Source organism: Melospiza melodia, chromosome Z, assembly GCF_035770615.1.
Source record: "Melospiza melodia melodia isolate bMelMel2 chromosome Z, bMelMel2.pri, whole genome shotgun sequence".
In the NCBI taxonomy this organism is placed as follows: Eukaryota; Metazoa; Chordata; class Aves; order Passeriformes; family Passerellidae; genus Melospiza; species Melospiza melodia.
Genome location: NC_086226.1, coordinates 70,136,204 through 70,161,970, shown reverse-complemented (window position 1 = coordinate 70,161,970; position 25,767 = coordinate 70,136,204). Strand labels below are relative to the sequence as shown.

At 41.6% G+C, this 25,767-nt stretch overlaps 1 protein-coding gene across 1 annotated transcript in view; it reads left to right on the top strand.

Annotated features, from left to right (window-relative positions):
- The first annotated feature begins 790 nt into the window (after positions 1-790).
- Positions 791-25,767, top strand: part of LOC134431793 (PALM2-AKAP2 fusion protein-like) — a 262,074-nt gene continuing 237,097 nt past the window's right edge. Inside the window, 2 exon segments of the mRNA XM_063179982.1 lie at positions 791-842; positions 1,287-1,332. Coding sequence (XP_063036052.1) covers positions 1,288-1,332 — 45 coding nt within the window. The 5' untranslated portion in view covers positions 791-842; position 1,287.

The window sequence follows — 25,767 nt, the reverse complement described above, 5'->3', positions numbered from 1 at the left end:
ACTTCTGCATGGCAGGAGACATGCAGAAGTGCATTTTGCAGCATATGATGCTCATGGCAGGACGGCCCCACGATGTCATGGTCAGCCCCCACCCACCATCTGGTGTGGTAGCTGCCCTGGCTGAGAGACACCCCTCTACTGGGGCAGCCCCACGCTCGTCCTTGCAGTGGCACCCCATGGGACAGGACTGTGAGGGAGGGGGGCGGCTTTGTTGCTGTCTTTGAGAAAATGAAGCAGACAATGATACAAGTAAAAAAAAAAAAAAAAAAAAAAAAAAAAAAAAAAAAAAAAAAAAAAGTGTGAGGAATTTACATGCAAAACCAAAGCCAAATTTGAAATCACAGGTACCCTTGTGATAATGGCTCAGGTGTCCCCTTACTTCCTCACCTGCCTCCTTCTCTTGTATTTATAACACTGGATTCCTCAGTGAAACTGTTTGTGCACACAGCTTTATCACTTTCAATATCTGATGTCAATACATGCAATGCATGCAGGATGTGTGCATCTCCTTGCATCTCCCTCGCCATCCAGATACTCTTCGTCGCTTCTGTTAAGGGCTGCCCTGCAGCAGCAGCAGCAGCATTTTGCAGCGTGCCATGTTCCCACTGCACTGACGACTGTCTGTGCAGTTCGCCCAGAGTCCGTGCTCTCCCTCCTCCTGGCAGCCCTGTCCTTTCCCTTATCCAAACCCGCTCCAGCGGGGGCTGCAGCCGCCGCCTGCGTGTCTGCCGCAGCTCCCCTCCCTGCGCCATGTGCCACCGCCGTCCTTCCCTGCGCGCCGTGCTGCTCGCTAAGGACACGCTGTGGCACAGCTGTCTGCCTCCTCTGCTGCAGTCAGGCAGGTTTGTATTACTGTGCGCGCTGCTGATGTCGAGCTCCTGTCGTGACCCAGCACCCCATAGGAGGAGCAAATGAGCTGAGACGTCAACGCAAAAAATTATAGCCATGCGAGCAATCCCTTTGCTCAGCTGCTTGGAGAGTGCCTACATGGTTTGTGTGACAGCACCAGCACACAGAAGCAGCACTGAAATGCAGTTAGCAATACAGCTGGGAGACAGGCAGCCAGGCAGGCACTGGTCCAGGGACTAAAATGATCGTACCGTGAGCCAGCCTGCAGTGCCTCCAAAAGTGGCTGACTGCTACACAGAGGCTCGGCTTTCTTTGCCATTACTCCAGTTTCCCCCCGGTGACTGCAGTGTGCGCTCCGTTTCGGTTTTGTTTGCCTTTTTGTTTCTCCCTCCCACCCACCGGTCTCCCTCTCTCTCCTCCCGTGTCCTTCTCTCCAGGATGGCGGAAGCAGAGTTGCACAAGGAAAGGCTCCAAGCCATAGCAGTAAGTCAGTTTCCTTTTACTTGCTCTTTTGTCCTTAGCCGTGGGTTGTTGGAGGGACGGGAGGATTCCAGCACAGTGGCTGGGAAGCACAGGGAGAGCCTGGCTTGTGCAAAGTTCTGTGTGGAATTCCCTGTTCGGGAAATGAGTGGTTAAAGTCTGCTTTGCGGGATTTGGCGGAGAAAGAGGGCTCTGAGGAAGAGCGTTGAGCTGACACGTGCAGAAAGAAAAATGTGAATGCACAGTGGCATGCTTAAAAGATTGATGATAGAGAAGAAAAGAAGGAATAAATGGGGAGGAGAGGAGATTGCAAGAGAAAATCAGTACTCTGCTGAATATATATTTTTTCACAGCTGGAGGTTTTGCTTAGCTGATGAAGTCAAGCAAAAATGATCTGCTGCAGGATGGCTTTTAGTGCAGAAAATAATTGTGATATTGCTAGTTTTAAGACAATCGAACACAGACACTGCATTGTCAAAATTGTGTAATTGTTTTATCTACTAAACTGTCATCTCAGCTCCATAGCTGAGTACATGATCTCAGAAATATTTCCTGCTGAGCTGCATTACACCACGAGTAAAATATAGGCAGGATTGAGTCCCATATTATAACTTTTGTTTTCACATTTAGTAGAGTATTTGAATTGAGCCATGAGCTCAGCTGGTGCAGACCTTGGAGGAACGTGTCTAGTGACACCAGGTGAGGAAGGGGCCTGGCTGTTTAGGATCCACCATCATCTTGGCATATAGAAACTGCCAGCTCATCTTCTAGCATGTCACAGGCATCGTGTCAAAAGGCCTGTGTTTCTGTGGGCACTGCCAGTCGGACAGCCCCATACAGCCTGCCCTTGTTCAAGTGACACCCAGCTCTTCTTCTTCCCCATGGCTGAGATGTTGATGCAGCTGTGCCGGTCCCAGACGGATGGCACAGCCCGTGCCGGGGACCGCACACCTGGAGATCTGAAGGGAAACAGAAAACAGCAGAGCCCACATGTATTTTAGTTCTCTTCTCCAGTTCCTCCAGTGATCAACAGATGCTACATTTTTCTGCAGCTGGTAAAGGTTACAGATTTCTTTTGTAGTGTAACAGGAATGGCTGCTGCTGCTTCTGCTGCTGCTGCTTCTGCTGCTGCTGCTGTTCCAAGATATTTTTCTTAAGTCCTATACTCTGCTGATAGGTCAACAGAAATTTAAAATAACCAGATTTAAAATAAATAGATTAAGGATTTTTCTCTCTAAAATATTAACTGTAGAAGAGCAAATTATATTATTTGTTAGGTGGGGGAAGCTATAACCATTTAATTTTCAGGCAGTGGAAAGCAGATGCATATTTTTAAGCTGGTTCTCAGTTTTCTATCAACATAGGCATTGCCATATCTCAAGTGGAAACACCAGGAATGTTTCCCCAGAGGCAAACCTCAACATGGCTGGTGATTTGGGACTCCTTTATGGCAGAACTGTACTGCAGAGCTGCATAGCTCTGTGCTATGCTGCAGTGCATAGCTCTGAAACACTTATGTCTCCACATCAAGGAAAAAAAAGTTTACATTGTTGTTTCTTCCAACTGCTATGTAACAGAATACCAGACAAGTCATTTCCACATGATGTCCTGAAACCTGCCACCAAAGTAGATCAAGTCCTCTGCTTCTTAGTGTCCTGCATCTCACACCAATGAGGCCATTATGGATTTAATATTACCACCTGGTGTATGGCAGCTTTTACAGTAGGTTTATGCTAATAGACGGCATTATAGAAAGCATAATAGAAGGCCTTGAGAGTCTAGACCTCCAGACTGAACAAGTCTGGACCTTTCTATACATATTTCCTCTTTGGTTTCTAGTTCTGGTAATTCATGAAACATCGCAGGCAATGTATACAGTCAATTAGATTGAAAGAATTTTACTTCAGCATAAAAAATATTCAGCCTTATTTTAAGTGTTGGTGTGGGTCCATGAACCAATTTGTTTGCTTAGCACTCTGCAGAGCAACAGGTTTTCCATATAAGCTTATTAGTTGTTTTTTCTCCTATGCTTGGTCTGCTGCAGATGTTTGTCAGAATGCAGAGAAGTTAATTTCTAGCTTTGCTCCATCAGAATAAGTGACATGACACAAGTTAGGTGTTTCCTGCCTGCCAGTGGTTGGCTAAAATAAGGTCAGTTCTCACATGCTGCATGGTCTTTCTCAGAAGAAAGAAATGGCATTTCAGTTCAGCTTGGTGCTTTATCTGTTTGAACCTGCTGCAGTATCTCTCTGAGATGAGCAGAAGCTTACTCCAGTGTTCTGCAATCACACTGGTTGCATGCTAGACTTACAGAAAGAAATCCAGTCACCACTGGGTTCTCTACACACCTGTTCTCTGTACATTTACTTCTATCACCATGGTAAATGAGTTTGCTGGGAAATTTGCCGAGTGAATTCTAAGTGTGCATCACTGAATATGTAAAGAAAACAAATCCAAAACCAGAAATATGAACTTTAACACCAGGAAGCTGACTGGTTTTGAAGCATTTGGTTTTATACTTTGTTACCTTGACTTATCATAGTTTTAATATATGCTTCTCTGGCACAGAGCAAAGTGTCATAGGAAGAGGAAAAGAAGGAATCTACTGTTAGGACATTATTCTCAACCTCAGTGAACGTGAGTTAGCCACTTGTTTTGTCTGCAGCAAATACATAGCCTTTCTGTGCATCCATGTTCTATCTGTAAACTGTGAATAATAGATTTTGCCGCATCTTAGAGCAGTGTTAAGGATGCATGCAAGATTGAGCTGTACTTGGATGCCATGGTTTATCAGGGCAAGAAATATCTAAACACATCTTTAAAATAGAATTTGTGGTTCTAAAACAGAGAAGCTTCAAATGTGCATGTTTTAATGTCATTGAAATGCTTAGGCTGTGACTTTCAGATCTTTCAGAAGTCCCTAAAATTCACACACTGACTATAGTAAGACTCAGAGCACTGTGCAAATCTGGTTTGAGAAGTAGGAAGATGTGAGACAGCTAGTAAAAAGTGGAACCCAGCTCTCCCTGCTTGGGAGAAAAACAGAAACTCTGTGTACTGGAGAGGTTCTGTGATGTCTAGGAGCAACTGGTTTTCTGATCCTTACTTGAGCAGAGGCCACATCACATCTTCCAACTTGGATGTCATGTGTGCTACAGACAGATACTGGTAAAGTTTTCTGCCATGACACACTGCTCTTAACATCTACCTGAGTCTGAATCACCACAGCATCCCTCTGCTGCCCTACCAGCAAGGGAGCTGAGTGGTGCCCACTCTTAATACTGTAGCAAGATGTCTTCAGCAGGCACACAAGAGGGTAAAAAAGGAAGCCATCTTCTCTCTGGGCTTGTTCCTGTATAGAGCACTTTGGTGTTTGTGTCTGCTTGTTTTCTGAAGGGGAATGGTGGCTAAAATTTTGGGTGAAAAAGGAAGCATTTTTGTGGCTTTTAAAAGTATGCTGGCTGCAAGTTGCTCAGAAGTTGGGAATGTAACTAGTCCCAGACTCAGTGGCCTGGGGATAGGTGAGCTGACTTAATTTATCTTATTTTGGATAAATAACATGTATGGCCCCAAAATTTGTTATAGGGCCCCTCTTCTATGACTGCAGAGAACTCCAGATGATAAATATAATCTAAATGCTTTGTCTAAATATAGACAAGCATTTACAAAATCTAAGTATTTTCTGTCCCTTACCTAGCAATCACAAAGCTGGGAAATGGGATTTTGGGTATTGATTGGTGCATCTGGTTTATGAATTCACATATGATACAGTGAACATGTGTTATCCATACATCAGGTGAACTAAATACAATCATTGAGGAGCAGCAATGAGGCGAAATTGTCAACAAAAGCAACAACCAGCGCAGGAGTTGGAGGAGGTTTCCTGGTTCAAGAGATGTCCAGCATACAGATTCAAGTGGGGAACTACTATACTGATTCCTTAGTAGACAAAAACAACAGCAATGATGGTCTCTTACTTACAAGTGCCCAGCTCAGAGAAGCAGTGACTCAATTAAAGTATCACTGACATTCAATTAGCCACACCAAAGATACCGCCTGTCAGGAAAGACCATTCCAGTTTTTTCTATGAGATGATGAATTTGTTGAGCTGAATCCAACGTTACTTAGATGTCATCAGGGGGTTGAACTACTATGGCAGGACAGTAGTGTTTAAAAATAGCCCCCTCCTGTATCAGCAAGGTCTGCCTTACATGGATTAAGGACTGGCTTTCTGACAGGTCTCAAAAAGTTGCTATTTGTGAGAGAGACTGCTGTTCCTTGAGAGCAGAGGCAGGGAAGAATTCACAGGAAGCAGTCTTTCAAGATTTGAAGGCATTCCCTAGTTGTAATTTGATGTAAATGGAAATTGCTGATGCGCAGATAACAAGTGGCAGAGGAGCTGGATATACTACATGAAGACAGCAAGTTGATTATTTGGTAAACTGGATCTTCCATTTGGAGAAATACATCACACCTGTGTACAGCTGGCATTAACAGAGGCCAGTATGGGTTTGTACATGCAGATTTAAGGTAGTATGGGGCTCGCACCACAGAAGAGGGCTCTGTAGTCTGAGCAACATTGCCTTTGACAAGGAACAAGAAACAGTGTGGGAGGTAATTCAACAGGGACAAGGAGAGGGATCCTGGTCCTGCACAGGAGATTGGTTTCATACCAGTTAAACCTACATCAGGTGAGATTTTAGAGTCCTCCCAAACGGGAGCTATGTGCATTCACATTTACGTGAAGCACTGCACTGATTTTTCAATAGGTGTTTGAGAATACTAATACAGTAGCCGTTACTCCACAAAATGAAAACCCGTGACTAGTACATCATATCCAGGATCATTTTACTATAACACTGCTCAATTTTTGTGAGTCCTTCCAGAGATCATTGTCATGAATATTAGAATGTGAAAAATTAGGTGTTGAGAATCACCTAGAAAGATGTGGCAAATTGACTTAATCAACAGCTTGCTATTTCTGCCATGGCTTAATACATTAGTTTCCAATGCCTTCATTTAGGAAGTAATGCTTTTGTCCTTTAAGTTAAGCATGGGATCAAATCCATCTTAATCTTAATCTTAAGTTGTTTTCAGACCTAAAGACTGCAGGGAAAAACAAAAATGCAGCAAGGTATGGAAAAAAAAGTCAGCTGTGACTTTTCTCCTTGGAAAATAGGTGAGTGAGAAGAATCTGCAAAAGGAATGCGTGTTGTGGAGAGAGGATAAGTAAATACTACTTACGTGTTTTGGCACAAGGATTAGTAGGTATCTAAGGAAGGTAACAGTTGTGGAGAAAACAAACACAAAAAAATGTTCTCCCTGTAATGAGTTGTTAAGCTGTAGAGCCCAATTCTCTAGGACATGGTGAATGCTGAAGAGTGCACTTGGGCTTGAGAAGAAACCAGGCAAGCTCATGGCAGTGGAATCCATAAAGGACTTTCTCATTAGAAGTTTTTTAAGCTGTAAACTACTGGCAGGGAAGTTTTTTATCTGTTTGCCATGCTCCTAGTTCTCCTTTAAGCACTATGAAGCATGGCCTAAGTGTCCTGATCAAGTGCACCCAACCTGTGCACTCAAACAATTCAAATTCCTGGAGTAGCCAAATCTGGAAGTTTTGACACTAAAGCAAGCCCCTGTTGCAATACTTACTTGAATTCAAACTTATTTGAATATTGCTATATAGTTTAATCCATTTTTCCCTTTCCCATTTCCACCTCATTATCTTATTTGTGCATCATATTTATCATATCATATTTATCATGGCTTACTTATTTATGGCTCTGATTAATCACAACCATTCCTCTGCCATCTCATTCCTCAGTGGTCCCAACACCCAATTACCTGAAACACAAAAAAGCCTTTCGTAGCTCTCCTCTTTTTACCTTCTGAGCTAAAAGACTTGAGGGCTAGTGAGATCTTATCATAATTCCAGAGTACTCTGGTGAGGAAGACCTGGCAGAATTGAGTCTGCATCCTGCTGCAAATATTTCCAGGGGTGAGTTTAGCAGGAGTAAACTAGGGGTTAGCACAAATTATCTAAATAATCTAAATTAGTTCTGTACTGTGAGCATGACACAGATCTGTGAGATTGCTGTGAACCTCAGTGCAAATCAGCCAAAGGAGAGAAATTACATTTGCATTGCTATAAAGGATGAGGAGAGGTTTCCCTGCACACAGATCTGCATGCAGCACTACCCTGGACTGCAGCAATACCATGAGTCAGCTTCATGGCAGACCTTACACAGAGAAATGCATGCAAGCAAGATTTGAATCTTGCCTTTACTTCTGAACATATAAAGGACTTAGAGGTCATGTGTGAAATGTTAGTGTCTTTGCCCATACTAAGACAAAAACCAAGCAAAAAAATGCCTAAAATACCAGAAAACTAAAATTACCTTCTCAAGTTTTATCGGTATTTTTGCTTTAGGAATGTTTAGACGACAGCAAGAGAAGCAAAAATATGAAGAAAAAATATTTCTGTCAAAGTATCTGTGAAAACTAGGTAAAAAATTAGAGAAACAGAAACCAGTTTGCTCTTGAGAAATTTCTAGACAGTTTCCAGACTTACCCAAACTCAACTGTTTAAATTTAGAATTGTTTCCACAGCACATTCCTAGCCCTTAACACATCACCAACATCTCTTGAGCACAGACAAGAAGCCTGAGATACTGGATTTTACCTTGTGCCTTTCAAATTATAGTTTTAAAAAGCTGAAAATGGGTGAAAAGTATGTGAAACACATGTGATTTTTGTTGTTGTTCTTTTAAAGTCTCTGGTTAAATAAAAAAGTTGTGAAAGTTGTACATTTTTGGAAACTATTGAACACCTCTAGCCTGGAGTGTAACTTTAAGGACAGATTTCCTATACCATGGTATAGTTAGTCTGAGGTCAGACTGTGGGATTTACATGCCATGCTTGAAGTAATGGATAGCTGGATACCTAGGTTGAAGGTGGTATAGGCCTGAAAGGGGTTCCACACTGATATTCAGCCTCCTCTTGAGCAGTCCTGCTCTTTTAAAGAATCACTCCTTGTATCCATCTAACTGCTTCACAAATACTGTTCTATGCTTGCACAGAATAAAGTGTATCCTTCTCACAAAGCAGTCACCAGCAAGATGGTTCACCTGCCAAGTGTATTTGGTAAAGTATTGGACTATGCACCTCTAGTAAATTATTAATTATTACCTTGCCCTCTCTCAAATGGCACAGGAGTATATGCTGAGCCTGTGTGTGCTGAGGCACAGGTCGGACTAAGGATGCCTTGCAGAAGCAGAGCTTGGAACCAAAAGGATGCTATGCCTGCCTCTGGCCCTAATTTCCTAGCGTAGAAAAGAATTTTCTGTTGCAAATTCTGATCAGGAAAAGCCACGTGGTTGCAAGGGTTAACGTCATCCAAAAAGATGAGTGGCAATGAAATGGGTTACGGCCTATTGGCAATTGCTTACCAGACCTATGTGGTTCTTGACACACAGATGCTTTCTGTTACTTAGCTGACTTCCAATGAGGTTAGATGCCGGAGGTGTGTAGAGCTTTCTTCCTCTTCACCAGTAAAAACAAATACTCTTGGTGTACAAAAAAAGGCCAGCAACCAATGCAGTTCGAAGAGCTCTTTTTGGAAGGAGACAGACCTGCCCTGGTCTATGAGTTGCTGCCCCTTCCAGACAGCACACAGCTCAGGTTGTTGATTTAGGCAGTGCTCAGACTGTTTTAATTTGAGCTGCCAGCATAATTTGTCAGGATCCAGAGACAACAGCAGGGTGGGGCTCAGACCCTCTGCAGTTCCTAATAATAGCAGTCACTGGCAATCAGCTGGAGATTTGGGACAGCAGAGATGTGTTCAGATATTTCAAACAAAGCACAAACTTTGAAAGAAGGCTCTTATTTTACCAGCAGAGGACTAAATAAAAGGTGCTTAGCAGTTTTTTGGGGCTATGTCATTGTCAGCTCCTCTGCTTCAGCCACGTTCCTTTGCCATGCAGAATTGCAAGCAGCACTGCAGTAGAAGGAAGTAACCTGGGCAAGTGATGGCTGAGGAGACCCTTTTAAGAGGCTGAATATTGCAGACAGAAATTAGAAGCCGTGTGATTTATTGCTGGAGAGGCAGCACTGAGCAGGCCGAGGCGCTGGCTGCAGTCTCGTTAGGGCACAGCAGCAGCAGGAGCGAGGCCGGGGCTGAGATGGCTCAGAGCGGGGACGAGCGCCTGGCCATTAATTAACCAGACGAGTGCCACTGTGGAATGACCGGCCTTTGCCAGAGGGAAAGAGTATACAACCCCTTCTTCTTAACCTCTCATGGAACAGCTCTGTTCTCCACCATGTGCCAGGTCCTTGGAAGAGCTCCTGATGACAACAATGTGTTTTTTAAAGATCCCTAGTCATCCAACTGTTTTCCATTTGGAACATAAAGCAAGCACTCGGTATCCAAGGTGTCACTAAATTTACGACAACTGCTGCCCATGGGACTGGATTGTCTCATATGCTGGCGTTGGTACAGAATGGTTATCTTGAATGTGTTGGCCAGTTCTGGCAGCTTTTTGCAAATAGTATTTGAAAGTTAATCCCTTATCTCTTTTGAATCCTCAACTACATTGCAATAGAAAGTAAGGCTTAGTTGTTAGTCATGTATTTGCTCTTAATAAATATGAGCATATACAAGAACTTTCTGTATGTCAGACAAATCGGCTCCAGCAGAATTTTGATTCAGCATTGAAAGCTGCATCTTTAAGACTGCTCCTTGTGGTAGAGATACCTTCTTTATTGGGAATGTACATAAACTCATCCCAGCATCACCAAGATCTTAGCAATTTGATCTGGTTAAGGAAGTAACTTCTAATCAGGCAGGGAAAGAACCTCTAGTTTTTAAAAAAATAAAATAAAGAACAGCCTAAATGTAACACTTTGAAGAACTGTGTCCCTGAATCAGTAAAACACTATACCAATTCTTTCTGCTAAATTTACTGTTGTTATTGCTAAAGTTTCAAAGTATACAAGATTTAGACTAAAATACAATATGGACTATAGGATACAGACAATACAGGATGCCTGAAACTCACCTGTGAAATAGAGACCTTCTCACACTTTTCATGCTTTAGCTTTAGATTATCAGATTGCCAACTTCCTGGTTTCTTGAGGAAAAAATAATAGAATTGAAGTGGTTTATGATTATTCTTTTCCTTATCATGTGTGATGTTGCTTAGGGTGCTGATGCAAGATTTTGGTGACACTAATGTGTCACAGACCTCCTCCTCTGTGACTTTGTCTGTAATTCACAGTGTTCCAGAGTGTTCCACAGGAGTTGTTCCAGGATCAATAAAGCTTACAACACAGGCAACTCTTTACTTTTTTTTCCCCTCGGATTTTAATATAATCTGAAGAATTAATAAGAATATATATAAGAATTAATAATTCTGAAAGCAAGGGGTGTTCAAAGATTATTCCACTTCTGAGAAGGAGCAGATGGAAAATCCTGCTGAACTGGAAAAAGCTGGTAGGAATTTTACAACTCTGCTGCAAATCTCAGAGGACTTCAGGGGTAAATTCTCTTCTGGACTTGGCCTCTGTATCTCTGCCTGCAAACTCATTGCCTGTGAAAGCAGCCCTGAAACACTAAGGAATCTAGATCTAAGGAAAAAAACAGTGGTATTTTGGTGGTCCAAGTATCTACAGCTACAGTTTCTGCTACATTTTGGTTTGTGACATTTAAGGCAAGCCACCATCCTGGCTTAGACATATAAGAAAACAGAATAGTCTGTGGCGTCTGTTAGTTTGAAAACACATGCTCATTGGTAAAATAAATCCAATTTATATTGAAGTGAATAACAGTAATGACATAACTCTGGACAAGTCAAAGATGACTGGTCGAAAGGTGGTTATATACTGTTACTATCTGTGTGGATTGGAGGGTGGTTTTACCAGGCTCATCTGTGTGCCACTGAAGTGAAAAAGTGATTTTTAAATGATACAGGAATATTACTGGCCTTTTTCACATGGTGTCTTCAATACAAGCACCTAGTACTTACCAACAGCTGTGTAGCACTACTGAAGAAAGAGTGATAGTGGAAAATGCTGTGAACATTACTCAGCAGTCTCATCTCAGTCTCCTCTATCATGGAAAAGGCACTGTGAGTGTATATATATGTATATGTGTGGTGATAGATTAAGATAGATAGATAGATAGATAGATAGATAGATAGATAGATAGATAGATAGATAGATAGATAGATAGATAGATAGATAGACAGACACGCACACAAACATAAAAGCTTAATAAAAGCTTAGTATATATGGTATATATTCTGGAATGCTGTTTGTTAGGCATGTGGAATGCTGTTTTGGTCAGATCCATGCTGTGTGTTAGTCTCCAAGAAATCCTTGGGCACAATGGAGAAGAGTCCAAGAGAGTCAGGAATGATCAGAAGTGGAAGAAAATTACTGCTGAGGCAAAGCAGACTTGTCTGGCCTGGTGAAGAAAATACCATTCTTAAGCTGATCTTGTGTAAGGGTACAAAAACCTTCTGTATTCCTTCTAGGGTGGATCACCAATATCTTTGCCTGTTCTCAGATGTTTCTTAGTCAACCAGTGATAACTAGTCTGCGTATAAAGTGTTCTTCTGCAGCCTGTCAGTTTCTTTGCAATGCCAAGCACACTCTTTCCCAGAGTTTGGCAGCTGACTTATGGATGCTTGCAGACCCAGAAGAGAAATTTAACCCAACTGCAGTGTCAGAAATCTGAAGCCGTATTGGTTTACTTTGCATTTTGAATAGGGCAAGTGTGTGAGTAATCAGGCACTGGAATTCAGATATGTTGAGTAACCTGATCATGTTTGAGGACATAAAATTACCTTTCTTCCTGCAGGAGAACCATCAGTCCCTATTCTCTTCAGCAGGATCCTATTCTGCTTCCTATCAAGTTTATGGGAATTTTGCTGCTAGTTTCAGTGGTGAGCAGGAACAGGAGTATCCCCATAAATATTCACACCATTTCTAACACTATCATCACAAAAAATTCCAGATCTGTGCCAAATCAGACCTATAAATCAGACTTTCCAGGAGGAAGTATAAGGATGAGGATGAATACAGAAACTCAGCTTCACTATTTGTTTAACCTTGAGAGTTGCATGCTTTGCCATTTGTCAAATGCTTGTATCAGCAGTACAGAGGCACAGTTAGAAAGTGCCCAAACACAACTATCCAAAGTTCAGCTTTTTATGGGAAAAAAACAAAAAAAAAAAAAAAAACAAAAAAAACAAACAAACTGGATTTTAAACTCCATGTGTTCATGTTCATCCACAGGAGAAAGCCAGTTTTGACAGCTTGGTTCTCATAAAACTTACTCTCTGCTCTTGACTTCTTCCCTTTTATGTTACCAAGAGTGCAGATATACCTTTGCTGGAATAAGCTTCCCATGCTTTAACTGTGCTTTGCAAGGAGCTGCTTTTTCAGTACAATCTTTTTCAACAGTTTTTTCTCTTGCGAGAAATGTTACAAATGGTAGCAGGGGACAGGGGGGTTTGGAATAAAGAAAAAATAGAGTAATTATAGTACCATCTCTTTTTTTCTGCATAGGCAGGGAGTAGAGAAAATTTTTTTTTAAAAAAGAGTTATTTTCAGTTTCAGTGAAACCATGTTTGTGGTTTCTTTGTTAATCCTGGAAGGTGTGAAACTGTGAAGGCTCAGCAAGCTGAAATTTCCTTAACACTATAGCCTAAAATCAAAGGGGTTGAGAACCTTACTCTTTGGCTTGTGCAAACTGAATTAAAGCATTAATACTGTGATTGAATTTCATTGTTTTTCTTTTTATCTAAGCCAAATTGGCTTTGAGTTGCCTTTACAAAACAATGCAAAACTTTGCACTGAAACTTTGGAGCCAGTCTTTAGGACCTGTTTGGGGGCTGGAAAACAAATAGTGCATAATCTGTCAGGCAAAAAAATTGTCAAAGGCCTCCAGAAAGCTCAACTTCAGGACAAGTTCTTTGCACCTACATCTTGACCTGTATGGGCAGAAAGCCTTGCAGCATGCATTAAGGTAAAGCAACAGGTACTCAGATTATAACATCCTTACAGATTTATATTTCTCTATTCCTGTATTTTAAGACAGCTCACGTCATAGTTAAAAAACTCATCACAGAGACCCTTCGGTGCTGATGTGCTGCTAATATTGCACTCCATTTGTCTTGGTCTGAAAGACAAGCGCCTGCTATGAAGGCAGGAGCATCCCTTGGAACGGAGAGTATGACCCCCTTCCCTGCGAATTATTATAATTTTGAATCCAAGGGGCTCTCAGGCAAAGGTAAGACAATAGGAAGAGCAGTTCATGACGAGTGTGTGCAATAAAGCACACAAACATCACCAGCCCCGGCACTGACCCCACACAGAACCCGAGCTCGGGCCCGGCCCGCTCGGCCGCGGCGCTTTCCCTCTGCTGCAGTTCCGGCCTCGGCCGGCAGGGGCGCCGCTGCTCCCGGGGGCGGGGCGGGGGCGGTGCCTCCCCGCGCCTGCAGGGGGCGCTGTGGCGATGGCGGCTCGGCCCACGCGGGCCGGGGTGGCGGAGAGGCCTCGCTCCACGGAGGGACTCTCGGGAGCACCAGGCTGGGATGGCAGGGCTGAGCAAAAATCCCGGGGTGGTGGACGAGATGTATCAAACTCCGCAGCTGTAGCGGGAGCCACAGGATGTCGGGCAGACAGGGGATGCGGACTACAGCGTGACGAAAACGGAGCAGTGGCAAAGAAGGGACGGGGGATGAGGCGGCAGCGTCCCGGCTCTGAGCAGGACAGGGGAAGGTCGGCCCAGGGGCCTGGGGTTTTACCCGAGGCACCCGAGCAGATGGAGAAAAGTCCCTTTGTTTTAGTGAGGTAGGGTGTTAATAAAGTCCCAGTGCAGCGGCTGCTCTGACGAGCGGGACTCCACTCACGGCGGAAGAGAAGCAGCCGAAGACAGAACCCCACAGTGCTGATGTATTCTCCCCATAGCAACCCCAGCCCCTCTCCCCTCAGAATGCTGACAGCCCAAGAGAGATAGGGCATTTGCACCCAAATCTGTTTTCCCAGTCTAAATCTTCACAGTATCTCTGCCCCGCGTGAAACCCCAGGTAAAGAGAGAGTAGCCAGCTACACCCCCTCCCCTGAGCTGTGACAACTTCTTTTGTCTCTCTTTAAGTATCCCGTTATTGTCTCCTAGCAACATGCATGGGGGAAAATTCCCTAAGAGACAAAAAAAAAAAAAAAAAAAACCCAAAACAAAGGAGAATTATTAAATCCCAACACCATTTCAAGCTATTTGTCCTTCTTCAGCAGAATTCTTTGGCTTAATATAGCCCCACTTAAACCATGAACAATAAGTAATTGGCTTGTGTGTGGATATATTGCTGAAGCATTGCATGTTTCCAGGTGTGCAATCCAGAACTGCAGATATTCAATACTTAGTAGAGAATAAAGGTGGCAAAGCTGGTGACGGCCTCTTTCTGTGGTGTAGTAATTGCATCCTGAGTTTTACAATGTTACAACTATCACATTAGTGTGTGACTTAAAAACTCCATCTTTGCTGACCAGTTCTCAATTTAACAAACTAAACATAACATATTTTTGGGTACCTGAGTAATAGCAACAGTGGTTTTGGCTGGTTCAAGAGTTGGGTATTTTTTTACTGAAGTGAAGAGCATCACTTTCCAAAAAGTAACTGTGTAAGTGGCATTCAGCTTTCCATTTGTATTGTCTTTCAAAAATTAATATAGAATATCTCATCTACAAAATGTTGGAAATATTTTCCTTGGCTAAAAGACATCAAGAAACAATTACAATCATTTAGAGCACATTTAAGTCATACACTGAAGTACCTACATCTGTACAAAGATGCACATCTGGCTTTTAGGTCTGCTAGGTATCCAAAACATGTCCTCATAGTAAGAAATCAGATTACTGGAATGGATGTACAACAGATATCAAGGGTAATGGAAACAAGCTGGTAACTTGCTACAAGATCAGCAGTTGAGAGAAGCAGAGAGCAGTTAGGATGAGCACAGATGCCTCTGCACTTTACTGTGGTGTATGGCATCCATTAGCTCCCCATCTGACTCAAAAATATGTGCCAAAGAGTAAACTCAGTAAGCTCAGCATGAAGTCTAAACTTTGTTTCAGAAAGGAGGTAATACAGTCGTGTATTATTCTCCTTAGTGTCCTTACTCAGGCATCTTTTTCCAGCCAACCACCCTCAAAAACTTGAGTTATTACTTTTTTTTTTTTCTGTTGTACTGACAAGGACTAGCTATTTACCCACATTTTTCCTGACATATGAGTAAGAGCAATATTGTCAAAAGTATCCAGTAACTCTTTACTCAGCCTGAGGCTTTTCAAAGCCTGTATTTTTTGTAAGGTAGATTGTTATGTAATGCTTCCTCTATTCAGAATACCTTTGTATTGATCTGAAAGACATTGTGAAACTTTGGTGTGTCGGACTTCCGCATCTGCTAGAAATGCAAAGTAAATCTTCATTCTGACAGTTTCACAAGTGGCAAATTGAACAACAGCACACAGTGATAGGAAAAACTTACACTTACTTACCCTTTTTATATTGATTGCATCCTTGGTCTTTACTTTTAAAACAATATTTATTTGTTTCAGCTTCTCCTTCTTCAGATAAAAGGAGGGAGAGAAACTAACTTTACTAACTAGTAAGGAATAAAAGGCATGTCATTGGAGGCAACAGCATTGCTGAAAAAAAAAAATAAAATCCCCTCTAATAGTTTTGGTTTGTCACATAGTTACAGGGTTTTTCATGCAACCTGAACTTGTGGCCCCATCTTTCCCTACAAAATGTGAGTTGTCATACTTACCATGGCACAGAAGCAGTGCGAAAACCATCTACGTCAAGTCTAAATGGTACTTTGAAGATGGAATTTCAGGCACAAGTGCTTCCCAGACCTTTATTAGTCTGTCTTCAGCAGCTGATGAAGCTTGATGCTATAAAGGAGGCAAACAAAATGCCATTAAACACCTCCTGAATAGTTTCAGAATAGTTTTCTTTCTGCTTTGGCAGTGGAGAAGAAAAATCTCTATTGTTCATGACTGGCATTAGAGCAGTCGGGTCTACAGCTGAGGTCTACACCCCGTCATGCTAGCAAAACAGAAAACATGTGCCCAGCGTCAGCCTCCAACAGAGCACAGGGCAGGCAAGATGAGAAATGAGCACAAAAAGGTGAAATCATTTACCCAAGACATTGAGGAAGCTGAAACCCTCTTTTTCACTCATCCGGTGGCAGGCTCCACACTGAACCCTACTGCCCAGGTCCATGTTAACTTCTGTCGTCAAAGGTTCCCACCCTGCACAGAAAAACACAGTCCACTGACCTGCTTCTGTTTAGGGTGCTGGAAGATCCTGTGTGGGCGTCTTGTCTGCAGGATGCTCTGATCCTTTAGTGCCCAAGATCTGCACCACCTCCATAGGCCATGCCAGCAAGGCCTTCAGCAGAGCTGTTTCTATAGAGCTTTCATACATTTTGATTAGCTGGCATCAATGGACTGAATCTTCCACCATGGGCTGCACTGCTGTTCCTCAGCCATATCACATATGTTCTGTGATACAGCATGTGTAATCAGTTAACCCATCAGTTTTTTTCTTTACTCCTACCTTGTGCATGCGAGCAGCCATACCAATAACACACTTTCAGAGATCCTTCAGAGGTGTCTGAGGACCAGAATTTGTATTAAATGTCTGCCTGGTGACTCCACTGCAGAGACACCTGGTGCAAAGAGGAAACTTTGATCCAGCCTGCTGACATGGCTTTTGTCCCTCTGGTTGATGTTCATGATCACTATAATTGTTTGCCTAGTTTAATTTGGTGGGTATAGGGGCAGGTTTTGTTAGGATCTCTGCAATAAGGGATAGAGTTAAGAAGCTGCTAAGTCCTCATAAGAGATGTATTACAGCACCAGCTGTGACCTACACATGTGTTGGAGCAGTCCCAAGCACAAGTACAGGCTTGACAGAGGAGTATTGAGAGCAGTTTCTGGGAGAAGGACTTGGGGCTGCTGGTGGATCAGAGGCTGTACATGCCCTGTCAGTGTGCACTCAGCCCAGAAAGCCAAAGTGTCCTGGGCTGCATCCAAAGCAGCGAGGCCAGCAAGGTGAGGGAGGGGATTCTGCCCCTCTGCTCCTCTCCGGTGAGACCCATCTGGAGTGCTGTGTCCAGCCATGGGGCCCCCAGCATAAGAAAGACAGGAAATTTTTAGGTCGAGTCCAGGCGAGGTCATAAAGAGGGATGGGAGACTGAAGCACCTCTCCCATATCTGGAGAAGAGAAGAATCCAGGGAGACTTTATAGCACCTTCCAGTGCCTAAGGGGAGGAGAGAGATGGGGAGGGAGATTTTACCAAGGTATGTAGTGGCAGGACAAGAAGTACAGCTCTAAACTGAAAGAGATTAGGTTTAGATTAGATATAAGGAATAGATTCTTTACTGTGAGGGTGGTGACACACCCATACAGATTGCCCCAAGAAACAGTGGACATGCCATTCCTGGAGTGTTCAAGGCCAAATTGGGTGAGGAACCTGGTGTAGTGAATGATGCCCTTGCACTTGGCAGAGGGGTTGGAACTACATCATCTAAAAGGTCCCTTCCAACCCAAACCATTTCTATTATTCTCTGAATACTATGTTTCTTTATTTCTAGGGAAGCAAAGCAAGAACATCCCCTCGCAGTGTAGCATGACCTAGGAAACTTGCCTTTCCATCTCTGCAGCCACAGCAGCTATGGATCTAGCTTGATTTCTCTGCGTTTCTACTGATAGATTCAAAGGTACTGCCCCATGGCAAGTAATAATCATTTGAAAGAAAAAAATAATTTAATCCATGAGTAAAAAATGGCTTTAGGAAGAAGCAGAGGCAGAAATATTTTCAGGTGTATAGAACTGTTCTGCCCAACTCATTACAAATGACATAACTGTGGCATATATTTTCAAAAATCTTAGCAGTGGAATGGATAATTTTTGCCTCTGACTTTCAAGCTGTGATCTTGGACGGGTGGTGGGAAATTTTGAGGGTTTTAAGGCTGTTAAGATTCAGAAAGGAAAACCGAAAAGGTGAAAGTGTTGGCACCAGTTTCCTAGCAATTCTCATGGCAGGAAGAGAGCGTTTTCAAGCACCAGCAGTTATCAGGACTGTCAGCCAGCTAGCTGCTCAATAAGGATGCGCCTTCACGACAAGCAGTGGTAAAAGAATCCTATTTTATAAGTATGTCTGTCTTCTCTGAATGCCAGTTGTTCAGCACGGGACAGCAGAAAAGATCATTATGGCGGACTTTTACTTGTCAAAAGTTGGATCAGAAAAGAAGATTTTTTTTCTATACCTATTTCTGTTACAGAGAATTTCTTATAAATGGAAGAGAGACGTATTACTGCCATTCCCACTGAATACTCCATGGGGGCCAAGACATGCTGTTAACAGTTTTTTTAGAAAAGTATTTCTAAACCTTCTTCCTTTTCAATGAATCCATAGAGATTTAGTCTTTCTCTACTACTTGATATATCATTACCAAGCACCAGTGATTTAACTGTTTGCAGATGTGACTGAACTTGTATTTTTTCATTATCAGACTGACTTAATCAGATTTTTTCTGCTTTTCTTCTTTACTTTTGACATTGTAATGTCTTTGAACTAAGCACTGTAGTAGTCCAGTGAGTGCCTTAGCATGGCAACTGACTGTAATGGAGACAAATAAAGTCATCTTCTTCAAGTATTGATTGATAGTTCAAGCCTTGTCATATTTGGATGGCAATCAAGACCCAGCTTGATGCAGCACAAAAAAAAAAACACCCAGTAGCAATTACAGTGGTCAAAAGATACCTTATCATGGAAAAATCCATTGTTAATGCCATATTTTCTTTAAGTTTTTTTCCTTCCCCTTGATAAGAAAACTGAAGAGCTCCTGTTTCATCCTTTGTATGGCTGTACTTGGACATTTTTAACATCCTTACTGTTTGTTGTGTTTCTTTTATTCACCCATGATCAACCTGAATTGAAGTTTTCCTGCAGAATGCAAATTTTTGAGCGGATTTGCAGAGTTCAGCATTCAGCTTACAATAGGAAAGGGTCTAAATTAAAGATGCGACCTTGAAAATACATACTTTCTTGTGCCCCCACTCCCTTACATTTCTGTATGGGATGGGTTATATTTTCATAATATATCTCTAAATGTAGTGAACATATCTACATAAACTCCCAGTGGGTGGATCCCATCTGTTTCCACACTATAAGAAAATGTTTTAGAACCCTAAAGGAAAGGAAAGTTATAAATGTACCCATCCTTACACCCTATCCCAGCTTCTCATTTTCCTGTCCTCTTTGATGTCTGTCTGTGCAAATGCCAAGACTGAAATTCAGCTCTTCTCCTAAATCTTCCTTTAACTCAAAACTTAACTCTCTTGTTTCTGTTATCAACATTTGAAACTGTCTCTCAGTTTTCCTTTGGAAGAGGGTAAATAAGACACATTGGTTATGCACATAATTACCATTAAACTTTTTACCCCTGATAATTCAGTCTCTTCAGACTACTCTGTTTCTGAAGAATCAACTACAAGATCCAAGAACCATCCATAGCAATTACCAGATAAATCTTATTCATTTCACAATTTAAAGGAAATTACTCCAGAAGGAAATTATTGGCATGCTCACTATTTTATAAGTACTGCTTAAAGTTGTAGGGAAAAGAGAGGGGAGGGAAAGCTTTGTAAGAACTACTCTTTTTTCCACCTTTAGATTGGTAAATGATGCAAAGGACTTGTAAAAATATTATGGACATTTGAAAAAGAAAATCATGTATATCTGAGCAAGAGTTAAGATTTAATTTGCATTCAGTCACTTCCTTGGCAACTCTATTGCTTTAAACTTATCATCCTTGTTTCCTGATGACAATGTGTTACTGACATCAGCTCAAGCTGATGGCAAAGATATTTAGAAAATAAAGTGTCATCTCACGGAAATGATCTGCCTGTGACACCGTTAAGCACACCAAGGTGCCCAGCTGGAGCTGTGGAGTCATAACATTGCCACTGCGTAGGGGAACAAAAGGATCACAGTGCAGTAAAAGAGGGCTGTTCATTCTTACCCGTTTGCATGGAAGAATATGGTTATATGCCGATTCCATAATGAAGTGGAGATCTGGCTTGTGAAATACAGGTAATTAAAAAACCCATTGCAATATTTTAGATAGTTTTTAAATTATTTTCCACAGTTCAATCATACTTCTACCTCTTTGCTGCATTCATAAGGATTCTTAAATTCCTTTTGAAATACGAAAGCTAAGATTCCCATCTAGTTATATAACTGTACAGCTAAGGTTTTAAGAAAAATAGGAAATATTGTGAAACTTTTTACAAAATCACAAGAGTTGGCTAGCCAACTAAAAAGCCCAAAACAGGGCTAGCCACATTGGTTTTGATATTCCTCCTGTACATTGCCTACAGTGACGTTTAAGACTTTTACTAACAGATTTGCAGAGGATGTGATCTGCTTTTAGCAAGAAGTTTAGTTAAGTATCAGAAACTTACCCTTTGAGACCTAAACTGAGAGCAGATGCAAAGTTAAGATGGAGAGCCTATAGCTACAATTAACTAAAGACTCCTTTCATAGTGACCACATCTTAGAAAATAACTGTAGCAGGAAAAAATACAATTGAATTGCAATATGACGGAGGTTACGTATGAGTAAAGATTGCTGTGTGTTTTCAGGTGGAAATCTGATACTTGCTATAAATGAATCTGGAGTTTTGTCTCATTATCTCTGGCTTCTTGGTAATACTGTAGTGCAGATGGAAATACATATTACTCCTAAGCTTAATTGTTGCTTCAGAGTAAAGTCAGAATTTCAAGATACAAAATAAAAAAATTGTTTCTCTTGCAAGTCAGCAAAAGTTTGATTATAAAAATTAGCAGTGCCCTGTTAAGCTAATATATCTGCCTTTTGCTCCCTGCTCCAATTTATCATCACGTAACAGGTTAAATGTACTTTTCTCTCTCACAATATTTATTTAGCATAAAAAAGTATGATTTTACTCACACTATGGTTGAAAAATAGCTGTTGTGATGCCACATTGCATGTGAGACTCTTCACAGGGCACAGCAAGAACATGCAAATGATAGAGAAGAACTGGAGAATTGATGTCTGCCTACAAAAAAACAGATCTTTGTGTATCTGCAGAGCTAACCCAGAGTAGTGACAACTTTTCACGTGAAGAATTTTATCTTTCCTGGTGTAACATATGATTGTTCCTCATAAAAAGCTGCCAAAATGCTGTGACCAAAATGTTGTTTGAATATTGAGATAGCTGGCACAGGAAGATTTTCCAAATCTGTATCTGTGACAATACCATGTGACATCTGCTTATTCAGGAAGGGAGACGAAGGTTATAGGAATAAGCATTGGGTTTTCATCTGTCTGCATATAACTATCTCATAGCTCAATGAGATTAATCAGGTCTGGTGAAGATGTCACTCATCATGACTCTGGCCAGCCATGAGCAATGATGGGTCAGAATGGCATAGGAACCCCTCAATGAATGGTGTTTCATATGCCGGTGACATTGTTGGTCCAAAACTGTCCCTTTTCAACGTAATTTTTCTTTCCTGATATACAGGAACTGGCAGTTGCTAAAAAAGTGTGGCAGGCAGGAAAGAGAATCCAGCCTTTTATAAATCCCAGACCATAATCAAGATAAAATTCGCTTCATTTTTAATAGGATCAGACTGGAATGCTAACAGAGGCAAGCTCAATTATTTTAAGTCTGGAGTATTCATTAAGAAATATCAGACTTGCCATTTTTTGGTATCTGAGGGACTGATGTCTGAAAATGTACTTAGAAGATCTCATCTGCATTTTGGCCAGCCAGAAGCTGTGCAGTGTATGCCCACACCCCGCTACTGCTGGAGCTGCTGGCACACATGGTGTCAGACAGTGATCTCCAGCTTGTTTCAGAAGGCTTCTGCAAGATGCCAGGAGCAGGCACCTGTTGGCTGGCCAGCTGTTATTTTCTCTTAATCACTTTGGTTGGTTGACTACACTATGCAAACACTCAAAAGGGACAGTGAGGAGAGGGAAACAGCAAGCCCCTTTTGTACCCTGGAAAGCCATGCCTTGAACAGTGGTACACGTCTGTGCTGTAAAGGAGACTCCAATATTGCTTAGGTACTGATTGAAGATCATATTCACTGTGCTCATATTGCACTATAGAAGAGTTAAATCTTTTTAAAATCGTAATTAGAAAAACAATGCCGGTTAAGATCTTTGTAGCTGAACCGAAGTGGAGAAAATTTGTACACCTGTAGTAGGTCCAGTAGACCCACATAGAGACACAAGGACTGGATTAAGATCAGCAATTTCAAGAATACCTCATGCTTTTATTTCATGTTGCACAAATGCAACTGAAGTGTGTAGGAGTGGAGATGTATAGTCAAGTGCTCCAGGCCCAGCTGAAGCCCTGAGGAGGTGACAACTGCCTCTATGCTGGACAGTATTTTGCTAGAGCCTCCCCAGATGGTGGAATGAAAAACCTATCTTCTCCACTTAAACCAAGGTGTTTGACATTCCATAGAAAAAGACGCCTCAGAGCACACAATTGCAGACCAAGGAAGGCAGTTGCAAGCAGCTGGAAAGCAGTAATTGCTGCAACAGTGAAGTCCTTTAGAAAGCAGATATGAGCCTGTACTTACATTTACATAGGTTTTAAGTGATCATTGCTTTGGAAGGTGAGAACTGAGGTTCCAGGCAAAATGTATTTGGTAAGTTCTATATTTATTGAATAAATTTTTATAAAATCTTCTGAAAAATTTCATTTTTAAAAATTAAACGCTTTTATGGATAACATTTGTTCCTCTATAACAAATTGAAAACAGAAAAGGGAGATGATACACTAGATAACTATAATATAACTATATATAGGAAAGAAGGTTGTTTGTTGTTTTTTTTCTGTGGGGATGCTATCAGTATAAAATGTGTATAAAATGGATTGCCAAAGGATTTGTGGATCCATCATCCGTTTTCGTGACTGCTTTTAGCCAACATAATGTGGATTCCCCAAAATAACAAAACTTAGCAGGAGAATAGGAAGTGGACAAATTAAGTGTTAATTTGACTGGAAATATCTGGAAAACAGAAGGTAGTGTTCCACAGACTTGTTTTTTTGATTAATTGATGGAAATTACTTGCAAAGCTCAACCTGTGCAGGAAGCTTGATAGAGAAGATGAAAAAAATACCCTGTCTTTGCAGTAGTTGAACTAATTTGCTGTCATTTTTAAGATCTGGGACTTAGGCTGAATAGCAGAAAGAGCTTTGCAGTTTTCATTATGTATGGGGAAATGTGTTTCATGCACAGATAGATGTTAGACATCTTCTTTGCATGATATCCATGGAAAAACTGTTGGTCTGTCAACCTACAGTCTCATTCAAGCCTTTCTGATTCCAGATGGCTGTCCCTGATCACAGAATTATAGGATGAATGAGAATGGAAGGGACCACTGGAGGTCATCTAGCCCAACCTTCCTGCTCAAGCAGGGACCACTAGAGCAAATTGTACGGGATTGTGTCCAGATAATGCTTGAGTATTTCCAGTGTGGGAGACTCAACAACCTCTCTGGGCAACCTGTTGCAGTTCTCAGTCACCCACACAGTAAAGGAGTTCTTCTGCATGTTCAGGTGGAACTTCCTCTTTCTGCTGCTTGCCCTATTGCATGGCATCACTGAGCAGAGCCTGGCTCCATCCTCTTGATATCCCACCCTCAGATATTTATAGATGTTGGTGAGGTCCCTTCTGTGTTGTCACTTCTCCAAGCAGAAGAGGACTCATTGCCTCTGCATTTCCACGTAAGAGAAATGGTCCAATCCTCTCACCATCTTTGTAACTTTATGCTGGACTCACTACAGGAGCATCACATCTCTATGTAATAACTCTGTTTAGGTCATCTATACTTCCCCTCATACAGAAATCTCCAGCTCTGTGACAGTTAATTTCTAGCCACAGAGAACTTTAGTTAAAGAATTCTCTTTATATGTTTTAGTTTGTGAAGCAACTAAAAAGAAGGGTCTGGGGTTTTTATTATTGTAGAATCAATTAATATAGGTTAAAAAGTCTATTTTCAGGGAAGTGTTGAAGCCTGGCTGTGGTGAAAAGCACAAGGCCTACCTGCAAAGTTTTACTGTCGTATATTGTGCTGTACAAACAGCTGTAGTGGTGTGTGAAAGGCACAGAGGAAAAAGCCTTCAAGTTCATCTTTAGGTGTGTAACCTACTAGCACATGTATAGCTTCTTGTTGGAAGATAAACCAGTTATTTCCCTGATGAGCTTAGTGGGATGTAGAGATGAATATCCTGCTTTTGGAAAGCAACAGAAAGCAGTTGTTTATCTTTGGAGTAAAACATGAGCTTCCTTTGGCACTAAAGCATTTTAAGTTAGGTTTTGGGTTTGTGCCACATCTACAGCACATGCCTGTGACAGCAATCCCAAAGCTGCATCTCTGTCTGGGCCCTTCCAGCAGAGATGACAATGGCTCAGCTGCCTTAAGGAAACCCTTAGCTGACCTTAATTTGGGGAATGAATGTTCCTTGGAATAAACAGTTTGCAGAAGGAGGCTGCTAATAGCAAAACCTCAAAGACTCTTGCACAACTTCAGAAGGAGGAAGCTGGTGCTTTTGATTTTTCCCAGCTTTGAGTCTTCTGGGAGAAATTCAACAAAGAAGCTGTGTACATCTACACTCAGAGTGGCTCATGATATACTCCTGGTGGGAAAAAAATTATATTCTTCGTTTCATAGTCACTTCTAGAAGCTTTTTATAATTGGTAGAATTTATCATACACGATCCTAGTTAGAAGGAGACTACTGTATCACATCAGGAATAGAGCTAAGGTCTTAATAGGTCAAAGGAGGAGCCTCCAGACTTCAGAATGCTCTGCTTCCTCCACTGCACAAACAATGACTTTTGTGTCTGAGGCATAGTTACTGTTAACTGTTACTATTTTTCATTTGTCATCTCAGACAACAAATGCAAACACAAGGAGCTTGCTTTCAGCTTTGGTACCACTGTATTTTATAGACCATGCCCCCATTTCATGCAGCAGCCAGACACCTATCTCAGGGAGACAAGGGACTGACACAAATATGCAAGAGCTTCCTCAAGTGAGGCATAAACAGCAGGGTACTTTTTGTCAAAAGCCTTTGAACTCATAATCATTCCATCTTATCTCAGTAGATTTCAATTATAATCACAGGAAGGAGGAAATGAGATATAGAGGTATTGACATGAATGTGTGGGCCAAGAAAAGTGAGAGAGAGGTGTAATGATGTAATTGTGTGCAGTCTTCAGGAGGCTCGTGCAATAATTCATTAGGTGAGAAGGGAAGGAAGAGACAAAAATCTGTATAGAGCCAGGTTTGAAACCATGAGCTTAAGAAAATGA